At 44.2% G+C, this 17386-nt stretch overlaps 1 protein-coding gene across 3 annotated transcripts in view; it reads right to left on the minus strand.

Moving 5' to 3' along the window:
* The window catches only part of ppp2r2ba (protein phosphatase 2, regulatory subunit B, beta a), a 48763-nt gene that overhangs the window by 5259 nt on the left and 26118 nt on the right, over positions 1 to 17386 (minus strand). Inside the window, exons 1-6 of one of the 3 annotated variants that reach the window (XM_039813862.1) lie at positions 15892 to 16120; positions 7778 to 7875; positions 6230 to 6395; positions 5092 to 5204; positions 2161 to 2338; positions 1792 to 1956 (exon numbers count right to left, since the gene is read on the minus strand). In XM_039813862.1, the coding sequence (XP_039669796.1) occupies positions 1792 to 1956; positions 2161 to 2338; positions 5092 to 5204; positions 6230 to 6395; positions 7778 to 7875; positions 15892 to 15961 (790 nt within the window). In that variant the 5' untranslated portion in view covers positions 15962 to 16120. Of the gene's footprint in view, positions 1 to 1791; positions 1957 to 2160; positions 2339 to 5091; positions 5205 to 6229; positions 6396 to 7777; positions 7876 to 8527; positions 8593 to 15891; positions 16121 to 17386 lie in introns of those variants that run through there. The other 2 variants (XM_039813863.1, XM_039813860.1) reach the window with 2 other exon arrangements.

Consider the following 17386-nt stretch of genomic DNA (forward strand, 5'->3'; position numbering starts at 1 on the left):
TTAATACAGCACCTTAGTTCTTGTTTGTACAGCATTTTGGTCAGCTTAAACTGTGTTTAAATGTGTTCTAGAAATAAACTTTACTTACTTACTTTACAAGAAACAGGGTTTAGAGAGCAATTCTCAACAAAGTAAAGGGAAGTACATAATCCTTGTGTTGTCCTTCGGGTCACTGGGACCCGAAGGACCACACAAGGGTTAAGACTAATATTTAAATTGGACTGTTTCAAGAGAGTAAATAATCAGTTAAACTAAATAAAGGGATTCCGTGTTTCATTTCAATTCTATTCAATGCAACTATTTATCTCAGCAAGGGCAATTTAATGCAGTTGCTTGCTACGGAGATGCTTGGTAGAATAGGAGCATAGAAATTACAGAATATAAAACCGTAAATTAATAAAGAGAGAATTATTCTGCTTGAGTTTTACAGCATTTTTGGTGACGAGTCATAATATAGTGGTGGGGTTTTGCAAGAGGAATTTGACTCATGACTTTACATTAGAGATAGTAAAAGAATGGACACAGCAACGCCATAGACTTCCACTGAGACCAGTGAAGAATATTAGAAGCACTGTTCCGGTGAGCGCTGAGCGTTACTGCGCAGCCTCCAACTGAGAGAGACGATGTAGATGTGACGTGAGCAACCTGTCTGAAAGTTGTAAGTCTTCTGGTAGCTGTGCCAAGAGAAATCTCAATCATTCTGAATCTTGCAGAGACGGAGGGCGTAGGTATACAGTACAGGCCAAAAGTTTGGACACACCTTCTCATTCAATGTGTTTCCTTTTTATTTTCATGACTATTTACATTGTAGATTCTCACTGAAGGCATCAAAACTATGAATGAACACATATGGAATTATGTACTTAACAAAAAAGTGTGAAATAACTGAAACTGAAACTGAAAGTAGCCACCCTTTGCTTTTTTATTAATAAGGGAAAAAAATTCCACTAATTAACCCTGACTAAGCACACCTGTGAAGTGAAAACCATTTCAGGTGACTACCTCATGAAGCTCATTGAGAGAACACCAAGGGTTTGCAGCGCTATCAAAAAAAGCAAAGGGTGGCTACTTTGAAGAATCTAAAATATAAGACATGTTTTTAGTTATTTCACACTTTTTTGTTAAGTACATAATTCCATATGTGTTCATTCATAGTTTTGATGCCTTCAGTGAGAATCGACAATGTAAATAGTCATGAAAATAAAGAAACACGTTGAATGAGAAGGTGTGTCCAAACTTTTGGCCTGTAGTATGTTAGGAGATAACATGGGCACAGGCTAATTATTGCTAACTTACATGCTAGTTAACATTAGTAATTAAACTTAAACCGCTAATGTAAGTCGAAACTGCCTGCGAGCTTCTCCTGACTGTACGGTAATTTCTCTACTGTGCGACAGACAGTTGCGTGGCTATGACACAATCGTTAGCCTATTTTTACAAAAACGTCTACTACGGAGCCATAACGGGAGATACAAGGTAATGGAGCCTTTTATACAGTCGTGTTTCTTTAGAAATAAACAATGGACAAATAGAGTCTTTAAACGCTTCAGATGTAAAGTTATTCGCTGTCAAAGTGGCGCCAAAATGAATGGGAGTCAATGGAATGATAATGGCAGGTGATGGCTTGTTAGCCTAAGAGTCTCCCCATAGGAGGTACGCTTTCCGGATGCTCGCTTACCCCCTTGGACTTTAGTCCTGCTACTACTGATAAACCGATAAACCCAATGAAGCACCATAGAATAAAAATAACAGTTAACTGTTGGCTCTTTCCAGCACTCTACTTGTACTCACATTTGCAGTGTTTGTCGCAGAGTGCAGCCTCTCTCATATCACAGAGGCGTATTGAGCCCTTGCTGCTGCTGTAGGCAAAGGTGTGACACTGCTGGGGATGGAACTCTGCTGAAGTGATCACCTCCGTCAGCTCCTCCATGTTGGCTGGCTTGATGTCCACAATGTCTGAGGGACAGGCGCTAAGGAACGACCCCAACTTTTAGGCAGCTACTGTAACAGTGTGAAGGCCAAAGCCCTCAATTTTAGCTCTGAAAAAAGTGTCACGTTTTCTTGACAAACGGATTTCAATAACATGGTACTTTTCACTCCCTTTCCCCCCCCCCCACATCCTTTAGTTCCTAAACATAGAAGACCCGAGTGAGAGGATACTGAAGCTGCGATCGGTGATCTCCAGGTTCCACAGGTTCACCCTGAGGTCGTCGGTGGAGATGTACGTCTGAAGGTCCGAGTTGACAGAGATGGAGTTGATGTGGTAGGTGTGGGCATTGCTGAATACACGCCTGGCTGTAGCCTCAACCATCAAGTCCATGGGCTGCAGCACCGGCACCTATTGGTGAAAACAGGTCAGTAAGGGAGGGGTAAAATGACACGTAAAGAAACAGAAAATATGCAGGAAACCCATCTTGAAAGCTTTTGATGCTGGTTTCCTCGAGGCCTTCTTAGATATTAATCTGTGTATGTGTGATGTACATGCTTGCACATCTACATTGCTTGTGTGCATGAATTGTGTGTGTGTGTGTGTGTGTGTGTGTGTGTGTGTGTGTGTGTGTGTGTGTGTGTGTGTGTGTGTGTGTGTGTGTGTGTGTGTGTGTGTGTGTGTGTGTGTGTGTGACTCCAGGGATTCATATGACATTTACAAATCTTAATGAAACAGAGACAGTGACTGAGGGTCTGTTTGATGAGCCGGTTCAATCAGACTGTGAATATCTGTTTGCTACACGGCTACTCGGAGATCATGCCTGCCCCCCCTCCCCCCCGCCCCCAGTCTTTCTCTCATGTAAGTGCTGAAGAAGTCACACCTCTCGTTCTCTTCTTTGTGTGTAGAAAAAGTAAGAAAAGAGAGAAAACCAAGGCGGAGGTGGAAAGAGAGATGGCCTGAGGGCATCGCTAGGCCCTGCTGAGGAATGATAACTGAACTCTCCAGCAGAATTAAGACGAGCTCTCTCACACACACACACACACACACACAAACACACACACACACACACACACACACACACACACACACACACACACACACACACACACACACACACAAACCGTGCTTCTCGGGCTTCAAAGAAGCCCTGCACCAGTCTGCATGCAGCCCCCCGTTGGCCAGATAAAACCCAGACAAAGAGAGAAGGGAGGGGAGCGAGAGAGGAGAACAAATCGACTGCTTCTTCCCTTTTTCTCTCGTCCGTCGCTGGCACTGACAGAGAGACATGGCAGCCCAGCAGGCTGCTGTATCTCCATGGGTGTCACTTCATTTCCATGTCTTTCACTGGCCGTCCAAAACACCACGGACCGTATTAACCCATAACCCCCAACACTGACAGTTACACTGTTTAGCTTGCTCCTGCACCTTTTGAAATGACCTAATAGATTAATTCCCTCATAGTATGTAAAACAGAAGATTTTAAATTGAGATATGTCTGCTTTAAAAAGCAACAACTACTCTGTGATTCATTTATTATACTTTACATGATACAAAAAAGAGATTTATTTTTCTTCTTGAGCTACATTTTGGAATGATTTTTTTTCAAGCTCTTCCCTTTCCTCATCGCTTTCTCCCCCATGCACAGATTTCACAGCCTCTAAACAGGATTGCCACAGTCCCGGCCTGTCCTCCAGGTTGCTATGATCCCCTGGCCAGCCAGACAAAGAGGGACAGACACGCTGAACACAGCACTAATCTACTATGGCAGACACACACACATATACACGCACGCACGCACACACGCAATCTGTCCTATGTGCCTGCCTGCTTTGTGTGAAAATTAAAGAGGTAGTGGAGTGATAAGAATGACAGACAGAGAGAGGGGAGAGGAGGGGGATAGACAGAGAGGATGATCCCTGCATGGTCTTCACCTCAGTGCACATATCGATCACTCATTCTCACTTTCTTAAGTGTAAGTTCAAAATTGTCCAACGACTGTGTATTTTCTGGAGTGTCGTTTATCTGGTCAGTATTGTGAAGTGTAAGTACAGTATAAGTGAACTTATACGGGGATATAATATGGGGAACACTGTGTCTTGACTTGAACTTTAACAGATACAGTACAGACATACAGCATGCATTGCTAAGACGTTTATGTAGGATTAAAGGCTATCATAGCATAACGGCTGAATGCGAAATTTCGATTTAATCAGCTTATCTGAGCTTTACCATTTCAGACTTCAGACTACTCAATGTGCAAACTGACGATAGACCTTTGTCAAACATTTAGACAGCACCGTCACAGTAGGAAAAGCACAGATGTTAATTATAAAATTAATGATGGCTGGATTCCATTTCGCTTCTGCTGTGCATGCCGGTTTACTGTCACTCTGTCATTGGTTAACTGGGACAGAGCCATTGTTAAAAAAGTAACACCTGTGCTTTTGCTGCTATGACGAGTCAAAATGTCTGCTGTAAAAAAGTCTATTATCGAAATGCCTAAGAAAGACCGGTCCTTTCAAAACGTTGGCCCCTTTGGCCTTCCAATTCACATGACGATTATCATTTTCCTGAACCTTTATATTTTGGAATATGTGCTTTCTGAGATGAGAAGACTGATACCACGCTCATATCTGCAAATTCAATAATCTACAGCAGTCGTTACCTTAGTTTAGCATAAAGTTTGGAAAAAAGGGGAAATGGCCAGCGGGCCTGTTTTCAAAGGTAACAAAATTGCAAAAAAAAAAGCAAATTAATTAGAACATCACATCCAGTTTGATAACAAAGTTGTGTTTATAGGGTTTTATAGACTGTAACATGTTTATTCGTAAGTTTTAGTGGTTCTAGTAGGCAGAATTTCTTACCTGTAGTGGGGCAAGGCTAGCTGTTTCCTCGTTTTCAATCATCATGCTAAAGCCATGCTAACTGGCTGTTGGCTCTAGCTTCAAACTTTCAAAGTTTTTTTTTTTTTTTTTTCATTCAAGAAATAATCTGGACTTTTCTATAATTGTCCATGTCTTCAAATTATAACCTGGTATTTGCCCCTGAGCCAAACTGAAATGCTGACACAACAGCAAGACAACATAGAGCCGTTCACCTGACTCCATGCGCCATTTTGTGTGCCGTTGGAAGCGATAGTTTTGTGTGACCCCCCCCCTTACCCGTAGCGAGGTGATGGTCGACGGGTCTCTGATCCGTCCGTCGTCATCCTTCAGGTTGTAGCCCTCTGGACGCTTGTCTCTCTCGCTGATTTTCCACAGCTTCACCGTCTTGTCTGAAATGGATACATCACACACGCAAACACAGAATCACACACACACACACACAAACACAGAATACAGTTAGATCATGGCTCACTACAGTGAATCTCAGATACAAGATGGATGCGGGGTGGCCGATCTGGCATGGAGCTGGGCAGGAGCCAGCAGGAATGATGAATTGCGAATCCTGTGTACGTTTTGATGTCCCTGATATCAATCTACATGTTGACTACATTACCCGGCTGCAGTATACGCTCCCCCTGAAAAAGCCATCTGGGCGCTTTTCAATTCGGCATCGCACAAACACCAGTTACATCTCGTCTTCTCGGCCTAGTGAGGTGGATTCAGCAGTCAGGTTGTTGCCTCTTTTTTTTTCTCCCTTTTAATTTCCGCTGAGAATATTGGTGTCAGAGCAGCGAGGCCATCGCCACAGGACTCTCCACCATCTGCTCCAGCCACCGCTAGCACTTCTGTAGCAGCCATGCATGAAGCCAGCAATCTGCAAGACGTCTCTCTGCTGATGTGTGTGTGTGTGTGTGTGTGTGTGTGTGTGTCTGTTTGAGCTAGCGTGAATGTATGGTGTGTGTTGGCACATGCTTTGATATGTGTATGTCTCTGTGTGTGTGTGTGTGTGTGTGTGTGTGTGTGTGTGTGTGTGTGTGTGTGTGTGTGTGTGTGTGTGTGTGTGTGTGTGTGTGTGTGTGTGTGTGTGTGTGTGCGCTGTGGCAGCCGTGCATGAAGTTTTCAATCTGAAATGCGTCTGCTGGTGGCTCTTGCTCAGCCAAGCGAAACACCACGCTAACAGTCAAAGACATGTTCATGTGATATTAATAACGTCTCCTCTTCCATCAGCTGTGTATCTGACCATTCTGCAATAGGAGGCATGAATCGTGCCTTTACTTGACACTGTTATTAAGTAACAACAACACTCTGCCCACATTCAAACACACTCTCATGACAGATTAATGGTTCCATGGACCATTTTGCCACTCACGACGCTCCTACGGTACCCAGGGCCACCCTTAGCTAACTGCCTTACCGTTGGTGGAGAGCAGAAAGTAGGCGGCGTTCTGCTGAGGAAGCCATTTGATCTTGTTGATCTTCTCCTCAATCTCCAAACTCTTCAGGTAGTCAAACTCCGGCTCGTGGCTCTGGAATGTGCTGTAAACATTGTACTCCCCCCGACGTTGGGGCTGGCTCTTACTCTGCAAGAAGAGAAACACAGTGAGAGTTTGGCCTGTTTGCTGATAACTCTACAAGATTCAATAGCGGTTCCCACAAGTTTGTTCTTCCCCTTAAGTAGAAGTGAGATAAGATATTTTAGCCATGCTGGCTCTGATCCCATGACTTTTCATCTCGAGCCCTCATCAGATGTGTCCATAGGCCTGTAACAATTCCAAATTTTGCTATAGAATTAATTGTCTCAGAAATGGTTGCGATTAACAATATAATTTTTATCTTTCAGTCAAATTTGAAAATATTTAATTTATTACTTTTGCAAACAAGTTAAAGTTTTTAATGAATCCCAGGCTACACATTTTGGTTAAATCACTGTCATGTGACCCAGATAATGTAGTAACACAGGTACACAGCCTATGAAGTAAACCACGCCGTTGTATTTCTTTCTTAAATGAACATAAATTTGACAATAGTTCCGTATAATATATTTTTCCAGACCTTAGCTTATGTTAGCAAGTTATTGCGGTTAAACAAAGAAAATGCAATTACAGTATGTAAAGAAATTGCTAATAGACAATTAAGTAGTATTTGTTACAGGCCTATGTGTCCAATACTTTGGTTTATGACCACATACCTAATGACATTCTCCTCAGCCTCAGCTTTACTTTGTGTTTAGTCCTAATGAGCCAATATTAGCATGCCAAACTAAGATGGTGGTCATGGTAAACATTGTATTTGCTAAAAAACAACAGCTAATTAGCATGCTGATGTTAGCATTTAGCTTTAGTTGTGCTATAAGCTCACAGAGCCGCTAGCAAGGCTGAAGATTATTTCTCTCGTTTTTGACACTGGTCAACACCATTACACACACACACACACACACACACACACACACACACACACACACACACACAGACACACATACACACACACACACACACACATATATGTATACTGTACATATTAATATTATCTGCTTTTTCTAGCACTCCATAGCAGCTACAGTTTATGGTACATTTTTATTCACTATTATGGCTGCCCCATTACATGAAATGTACAATTCTAGATGTGCACTGCACCATTTGCACATATTCCCCTGTGATTTAGCATAAAGAAATCTTGACCAATTTAACTGGAATTCAGAATACATTTTGGTGGTCTTAAACAATGCTTCTCAATTGAACATGATGAGTTTATAATGATGGCTCCACCAAAGCTACTGCTAGATTTTTGTTTGTGGTTTCAAGATCTTTTACTGCTGTATATCCAGTGAGAAACCATTTTCAAATAAACCTTTTTACTACCTAGTTATCTAAAAGCAAACAATCCCACTGTAATGTTCCAAGGCTGTCAAATTCTCTCAGCAGAAGGGGAGCATAATTAGTGTTGCATTGTTGGCATTTCCTACCTCCTGCTCCCTTTGGAAGACAACCACTCTGCCTCCTTTATCCCCGGTGGCCAACAGCTCCCCCGATGAGTTAAACTCAACCGTTGAGATAATGTCAGCTGCAACACAGGAAGCAGAACAGAGAGAGGGAGGGGGGAGAAAATGTCAGTGAGGACGTGCACGTAGCTGTCAAGGTATCAGTCAGACAGAAAGAAAGACCTTTCCGTAAGATCTGGTAGAGTGACTTCTGGGGGGGAAAAAAAAATATGTCAGGGGATTGGAAGGGGAATCTCGTGACAAACCCACATAGGACTCTCCGGCACAGATTCCCTAGTTTGGTGAAATATGGGTTAGGAGAAGCCACTGAACGAGTCACTGCATGATATCCACTAATTCAGCCCCTTGTCTGGCTGAAGTGAGCCAATCTGTCATTTAATTGCACTCCTGCTTTTTAAAGGATGCCGCCGCCACACTAATAATGCCATTCACCTCTCTCCTCCTGGCTGCAAGACCCCGTGCTGCTCAGTGACTTTCCTGCTCCTTCATTTCAAAACACAATACTAACCCTTTAAAGCATTCACTTTTGCAGCTGATATAGTGTGTGTGTAGCACACATTTTTACTCTCAAACTATGCAGTACATCAACGGGATAACAAAAAATACTGCATAAGAGCAAAACGATATATTTGCTCCATTTATACTTCATCGCCAACATTTTTCAGTGTCTCTGCATAGCTCCAGTTTCACCAAAAGTAAATAACAGACACCTACCCTTAAGGTAGCTTTTCCTCCCCTTCTCATAGACATACATCTGCCTGGATTTAGGAGAGGCTAATGGTGACTGTAATTATTCTACAGCCAGGGGCTAAAAAGGCATAGCATACTGTCTGTTACACACACACGCACGCACGCACGCACGCACGCACGCACGCACGCACGCACGCACGCACACACACACACACACACACACACACACACACACACACACACACACACACACACACACCACAGCAGAGGCTAGCCCTCTTGTTTAACAGTGACAATAATATTAGACAGAGAGAGAAAGAAAGAGAAAGAGAAAGCTTGTTGTTTTGTATCCCCCACGCCCTCTGTGGACCTGCTACTGGCGGAGCGCTGAACAGGAGAGGGCAATGTTGCTATGGAGACCGTTTCCATCTCTAGCGGCAGTCGGAGGGGTGTATATGTGTGCGTGTGCCAATAGCTCTCAGACTTAGTTGCTGATGCTAGCTGTAATTTAGCAGACAGAGAGAGTGCTGCAATAGAGCGAAAACCTGCTACTGCACCCGGCTGGAGTGTGTGTGCAGTTCAATGCAGCACACAACTTCAGACAATGGAGTCCCTGTAGACAGGCTCATCTCTTCACGTAAAGCTGCTGTGCATGGTGGGAATGACTAAGCGCCTTGTCTTTGAATGTATGTGCGTATGAGTGTGTGTGTGTGTGTGTGTTTGTGTGTGTGCATGTGTGTGTGTCCTTCCCTTGTTTCATTTAATTGTTGACGAGAAACATTCAGCGATGACACCAGAGAGATTCTAATGGCCATGTGTTAATAATGGCGTTAGGGTGGGGGGCCCATTGCTAATCATATTTGAATCTAGAAACTAATTAATGTTCCACAGACAAGAAACACCCTGACCTAATTGCAGACTGGGAGTACCCCACTGACACACCATATCATTGGCGCATACACCCTCGCAAGTGAAAAAAAAAAAAACGCTGTAGTTATTTCCCTTTTTTTATCTGCATGGTCAGAACCCCCCAGCACACACTCACACACACACACACACACACACACACACACACACACACACACACACACACACAATGGTGTCTTCCCCAACACCATCAGGCTAAAGCCACTGGTGTGAATCGAATGGAATCGGCTTAGCAGTCAGCATTTTTTAGCTTCTCTCTCTCTCTCTCTCTCTCTCTCATTTTGTCCTCCATACTTTTTCTGTCTCCACCTCTTTCCTCTCTTCTCATCATCAACCCATTAAGTCACTGAGGAGACACAGTAATTGATGGGTGCCATTTAACGAGTTTACACACGGATACATCCTTCAATCATCTCGAAAAAATGGAAAATCGGGGCGAGCCAGTGAAGCTGAAACTCTGGGTAACGTGATGGAATGCTTCCCTAAATGAGTTTTTCCATCATGCAAATGTTTTCGAACCAGACAATGCGATCCATTCAACCGAAGCCACTTATAAAATTGTGTCCTAATGGCAACAACCAGTGTTTTCAGATAAACTTTCATTACAGGGAACGAACGGATTAGCAGCGGAGTCGCAGGTGGCCGGGCTGTGTGTGATGAATGTTTTGGCTTGCGCCAGATCACATTTTTATTACGTGAGCATCAGCAGGTTCAAGGTGGACTGGAATTAGCAGCAGGCTGATCAAATGTGTACTTACAGACACACACACACACACACACACACACACACACACACACACACACACACACACACACACACACACACACACACACACTCTCTCTCTCTCTCTCTCTCACACGCACATACAGCTTCATCAGCAGACCATAACCAGATGAAGCCCATAAATCCTGTGGCCAGCCAGGTCTGACACAGACAGGTCAGCGCTTCTTGATGCATCAGAGAGATGCTCGAGATAACACACATCCATCACCGGTAATAACACAGACAAGCCTGTTGGCCTGCTGCTGTGATGTGTGTGTGTGTGTGTGTGTGTGTGTGTGTACGTAACTGTGGACGTACGACTGAAATAACACAGGCTCTTATCTGTTTCTATTCACCGATCTGACCCGCAATAACCCCCCCTTCAGCATGCAATATAGAATCAGGACTCAAACCAACTGGATGGAAACATAGATATGCATTGATTCTGGAATGAAAAGCGTGCACGAGAAGCCAGAAATGCAGGGTAGGGAGCGAGGATATTGAATGTATTTATAGACGCCAGCGCATGCAACATCTATCACACATTACACAAAGGGCCAACTGAAAGAAAAGAAGGGGGGGGAAGTCTGGGTAGGTAAGTAGGTCAATAAAAGATCCTATAGTGAGTCTCATCAGTATAGACTACAGCAAAGACCAAAATAGAAGTACCCCGGCTAACCTCTAGACAACATGTAATCCTGTCAGGGGTGAAAAAAAAAGAACCAACAAAAAACACACTGAGGCTTGATCCTGTGGCGTTGGAGGGTTGTGTAAGACAGACAGACCCAAAATGGCGTGACTGTATTGGAAAACTAGTTGCGTAAGCGGTGTGCAGCAATTCCAGGTAGAGAAAGGGACGTACGCAACACGGTGTCGTGTAAATGCTTTGTTAGTGCTAGACATGGAGAGGAGAGGATTACCGCACTTGTGCTGAGCTGCCTGCGTCAAAGGATCAGGCCGGGGGATAATTCATGTCCGTTCTCGCACTCTCTTTCACTGGCCCGGTCTCGTTCCTTTTATGATAATCAACCATATGTATCGATTCGGCACTTCTTCTTTCATTCCAGGAACATGAACACGTACGCACGCACCAGCGACAATGGAGATCAATCGGAAATTTTGAATAGACCTTGCTACCTACTGGTCCGGTGCCCAGCCAAATGATTAAGACTGTATTAGCTGCACACAAAGCAACAGAACACAATGCAGCTCTCTTCATCTGAGGAGCTTGACTCTTTGTAAGATCTGGAGTGAACAAGCTAATTAACCTGGTTTCTTCAGAATCAGCCCCTTGAGAATCAGACCGTGTGTGTGTGTGTGTGTGTGTGTGTGTGTGTGTGTGTGTGTGTGTGTGTGTGTACGTGCGTGTGCATCCCCACACCCCAGGGAGTTAAGGGTGAAATGGGCGAGACGTGTTACTGCTTCACTTCTCGCACTTCATTAGCACATCGTCGTGGCACACATACGACTACAGACACAACACAGGACAGGGCGAAACGAGAAGAAGTGGCGAGAAGCAGTTAAATCAGTGATGATCGTTTCCTGCATGCGCTAAAAACGAATACCAAGAGGGATCATTTCAAATGCTTGTTATCTGGTATTCTCTTAGAAACTGAAGATGTAGGAGGGGGATGGTTGGGGAGGCTGGGGGGGGGGGGGATGCATAGAATTATAATCCACCACCAAAACAAAAGCTGTCTCTCCCTCTCTGTCTGTCTGTGCTGTTTGGTGCAATCCCTTTCATCTTCCTGTTTTCAACGCCCGGAATCAAACATTAGCCTAAATGGTGGCGGTACAGACTGAAATCCTGTATCTACAGTGACCTCATCACCACGACATGAAAGACTGCGAAGTGACGCCGCTTCCTTGGCAGGACACGGGTATTAGCTATCAAAACTTACAAATGTATCCCATTATAAAGTCCGAAAAAAAGGTCAAACACGGCTTACCCTTCAGGCTAGCCGTGCACCCAATGACTCGCGTACAGTACATTTATCATAGCAGCACTTCAAATGGCCAGGAAGCCAGTTGAGAAATAGAATATTTTTTGTTATCGTCCTACAGTAGCAACACCACGGTATTCTTTAATAAATTCTCATTAAATTTTCATGGAGCTGCAGACTTAATAAGAAGCTAATCAGGGGATGAAAGCAGCTGCTGAATAAGGAGTGTGACTCGCCCCAACTTCACAGCTTGCCATTAAGCATTCGCCACCCCCACGCCAACCCCCATACACACACATATAGACATTATCTTTCTTGCGCTACGTGCCGAGGCGGGGTTCGGCGTTTTGAGTGTTTCGTAGTGAATAATGGATGGGACCTGGGGGTATGGTGGGCTAAGTCTTTTTAATGCCGGGGTCCTAAAGTGTGGCCCCAGGCCGTTTGCCTTGGCACAGGCAACCATAGGCGGTGCTCTGCTCTCATCAGCAGCTGCAATAAAGGCTGTGAGCTCTCTGTTACGGGACTGCATCAGTATTCAGCGGGGCTGGAGGGGTCACATCACACACAAGCTTGTACTCGTGTATCAGACATATAAGCAGCAAAGCAAGAAGAGATAGAGAGAAAGAGGGGGGTAGGGGAGAGAAGGTGGGGGATTACATGTCCCACCAATAGATCTTTTAGGTCGCTGTTCCGGTAGCTAAATTGTAAAGGACCAGAAATCAATACCAAAGCAGACATTAGGTTAGGTCGTGCCTCACAGCGAGGAAGCTCTTTACATTTGTATACCCCTTGGTGTTCTACTGCTGTAGTTTGACAATTCCATCCATTATGGGAACATCCAAGGTGCAGATTATGAAAATTAACTGAGACCCATGTTGTCGGGAGCGTAACGGTCCATTGACTCAACACGCACTGATATACACAGCTGCAGTGAGACACACACACCATCCATTCTGTCACCATTAGCATTGTGTCATCTGGAGGCGGCTAGCGAATGCAAATCAGACTGTAATGTCATTTTCTTTCATCTCGACAAGAATGATGTCTCTGGAAACTTTGCATTAAGGTTGAGAATGTTTTTCTTTTTTTGGACTACTCGCAAATGTGCACACGCCGGGTCAACGTAGCCGCCCACAGACCCACTGAGACGTGGGATTGGTACAAACCAAAGGTCAGCAGGAGTGACATCATTAAAGTGTGACATCATTAAAGTGTCCCGCTGCTGTGGGCAAGTACGGCCTGAGGAAAATCCCTACCAGCTCGCCGCCACTCATCAGGGACCCGTGTGTGTGTGTGTGTGTGTGTGTGTGTGTGTGTGTGTGTGTGTGTGTGTGTGGTCTGAATGGACCGGGCCTGATGGAATATGTGCACTTAGGTAGATTTATGAGGACGGGCAATAGACCCACACACCAGCCCGTATGATCTTTGCCTTCAGACTGACTTCATACCACTTTAGAGAAGGAGCTATAGAGTGAAGGGGAACACACACACACACACACACACACACACTCATTCATGGTATATGAGGTGTGACGATCAGTCATAAATTACAGCAATAAAACATAACAAAAGTAGACGTTCCTTGTTTGAAAAGCGCAGATGGGCCACAGACTAGACAGTCCTTTGCTTTAAGGAGACACACATTTACTCTCACCCACTTTCTCCTGATCAAATGAACGAAAGAGTGAGACAGAGGGACCGGAAGAAGCAGGAAGAGGAAGATCCCCTACTGTTTTTCATCTCAGCGCACACATCAAACAAAGATATCCATCACTCCCACCCCCACTTCACTTCTCCTCGCTCTGAACCAGTGACTGTGTGTTTAGCAGTGACAGGGAGTCATCTGTAAGAGCAGGAGCGGAGCAAATGATGATGATCGCCCATTTTTTTAAATAAAGAAAAAAAAAACACATTGAGGGAAAGCAGCTAGATAAAACTGTGCGTATAAGACTTATTATCTCCTCCAAATCGCAGTGGCATCAGTACCCTGAGCTGATGGCGAATGGAACAGTGTGGCTCTGATCCACCCTGCAACCACATATACCCTTCACCATTATGTACCCTCCTTATCCCTCTATTTCTTACTATGGCATTCTATCAAATTCTGTAGCTCATTTGCAAATATGTGCTATTTGGTTGTTTAATTATGGGATGTTCTATCATATTTAAGCTTTAAATATGTTTCTTTTTTGTCAGATTTTCTATTTCCAAACCTAGTGGTAAGTGGGTGGTGAAATGTCTGGTGTGAAAGAATTAAAGGCTGCCCCAGTGCTGCAGAGACTATTATTAAAACGGACTACACTGCAAATAAAACCGTGTGTCAAACTGAACAATATAGACTACTAACTGTACTTATTCCAAATGTACATAAATGCTTAGGTATATTTGGAATAAGTGCAGTTATGATTACAATGATTTATTAAAACCAGAATAACTAATGAGAAGGAAATAGACACCCACATATGCACATAGAAGTTAATTGAAATATATTATTAACCTGAGGGGAAAAAAAGCATCGATGTGTAATTTGATTTATTTAGAGACAATGTATCATGTATGATTACATTACAGCATATTGACATGTTTAGCCATGTTTAAAACAAGTCTGTTTTTAATGAGTATGATCAGTTCCAGTTCCCAATGGTTTTATTATCGCGCTGATATCAGCACAGCAGTTAACATTCATAACCACTCTGCATAATAAAATGCAGTCAGGCCTATTATAATCAGTGAATGGGGACCGAGGAGATTAATGATAGCTTTTTACCTTTAAATCAATGTTTTATGTTGATCATTGATCAATGAAGCAGCTTGCAGAGGAGAGGACTGGTGCAGCTGATTGGCGGAACATAAGGGAACTATTTCGCATCAATTCGTTTACAGGCTGATCATCAAGGGGCTGTTGTGTGGTCAATGAGGAGGAAACACACACATGTGCCGGAGCAGCATTTATAACTGTGGGGCTGCAAAACAGCTATTGTTCAACGCTCCAGTTATGGGCATGTAAGAGAATATGCATTTTGTGTGTGTGTGTGTGTGTGTGTGTGAGAGAGAGAGATCCATATTCCAATGTATTATAAAATGAGGCCATCTTCTCTTGTTTAATTCTTTCAACGAGTTAACAGAGAATGAGGAAAACACTTCTTTTTCTTTCATCATTAATTCATCATTTTGTGCTGCATCACATGTTTACTAGACTCAGACGCTGAAGCAGCTGTACAGGAGGCTTTATTCCACTGCTGCCCATAGTCCATGCAGATTAAAGCCCTGAATCCCCTCGGTCAGGATGGTCATCCTAAAATAGCAGGCATGATGGGAAGCCACATCATCATCTCCTGCTATTGACACCACACGCTAAGCCACAAGCTCCATGTTTATGACAAATGAGTGAAATATTCCTCTAATATCCCCATAGCCGCTTAAATGTCTCTGCGAGGTGATTACATTTGCATTTACGCACTTTATGGGCCTAACAGCATCACTATGAAGCCTAATATATTCTTTTTTTTTTATTTTATCACCCATGCCATTTATAATAGGCCTATTAGGCTACATCATATTTGCTGTGATATTTTCTTAATAGTTATTTTTCAGTTTATTTTTTTTTAATCTTCCTATGCAGTGACTTGTCTTTGCTGTGATATTAGCACCCCTCTAGCTACAGCCTCAGGTTATTTTCTGTGCCGCTAAAATAAAACAGCTTAAAAGGAGTCTCCCCCCCCTCCCTCCCCAACATCCATCATCGGTTTAAATACCTTCGGTGGCATAGTTGTGGTCGCGAAGGAAGCTGTTGTTGATTTTCCGGGTGTCACTCTCCTCCTCCATTGATAAATCGGCTGGTTCGGGATCCTGAAAGCTGCAGACCTGCTCCCATCCTGCCCGACACAGTCAGCAGGCGGGCCGTGGGACCAGCGGGGGGCCTGTCATGGCTCCAGATCTCCGGTGTAATCAACACAATCACGATCAAATACCGGTGATGATGACGGGGGGATGATGTACGGGTAGGTCCTGTCCACACCTCAGGGCGCATCCAACCGCCCACCGTCCGCGACGCAGTGACAGTGCCGATTCCAACAGTGGCACAAATACCTTAATTATGATAGTGCTATTAGGTCCTCCGCTTCAGAGACATATGCATCTTCTCAAAATATGAAAAATATGCTCATTAGCCTATCACCATTGAGCGCCTGTAGAGCTGGTAAAAAAAAAAGGGAAATAAATGCATTTTTTTTTTTTGAAAGTGGCTCAACCCGCAGCTGCAGCAGCACTCCGTAAATCTCTTGTGGAGGATTTGAGTTTAGGCTGGCGAGATTTGCCCCCTCCCAGTGCCAGCGGGGCGGGCGGGATTATGCGTCAACAAGCTTGCTCCGATCACTTCGCTGTTTCCATGTCAGCCTCTCAGCTCCGCGCATCTCCAGACTATAGCACCTTCGCCTTTCTGTATCCAGACCCTGCAGGTTCTCCTCTCTCTCTCTCTCTCTCTCTCTCTATCTCTCTCATTCATTCATTCGCCCAGCCACCGGCGTCAACTCAGCTGACTCACTGTGCCGGATAGCGCAGAGCTGTACTGTAGTTGCCCACTCTGCTGCTGCGCTTCAGTAAAGCAGGGCCCCTCCCATGCTGCCTGGCGGCTGGCTCTTTAAAAAAAAAAACCACAAGCAGCAAATGTGACGCTCACTCGAACCACCAACACAGAGGAAGAGTTCATATTCTGCTCGCTCACAGCTTGATGACCACCTACAAGGTCTGTGCGTGTAAAGCCGAAAGATGGCTTATGGCCTGGTAGCAGGTTGCCTCTTAAGCCCGGTATATCCTGTATCACCATTCCTCCATCCTGCTGCAGAGGCATGTATGGGCCTACATTGTCACAGCAGATTGAGCTCTGAGCATACTTGCTACTGTATGCTTTCCTCTCTGCATCTAGACCCAGTTCCCCAACAGCAGGCTTTATAAGATGTGTTATAGGAAGCGCATGACATGGTCAATTTCTGTCCAAAACATTCGAGACTGGGCGTGAATTACAAATCAGAGAAATCAGAAATTAGAGCGGAGAGAGACACAAAGCAGTGAGGTAAAGAGACCGAGAAGGAAGGATAAGTAAGGGAAAAGACTGGAGAGCAACAAAGAGGGACAGAAAAAAAGGGCAGAAGAAAATGAAAAATCCCAGACGCTGATTAATTAGATTAGTAGGGCTGCAGTCTGCGCCTCTTTCGGGAAAGATCTCATTTCCATGCTGAGTTTTAATAACAC

Source organism: Perca fluviatilis, chromosome 10 (genome assembly GCF_010015445.1).
Source record: "Perca fluviatilis chromosome 10, GENO_Pfluv_1.0, whole genome shotgun sequence".
Taxonomy (NCBI): domain Eukaryota; kingdom Metazoa; phylum Chordata; class Actinopteri; order Perciformes; family Percidae; genus Perca; species Perca fluviatilis.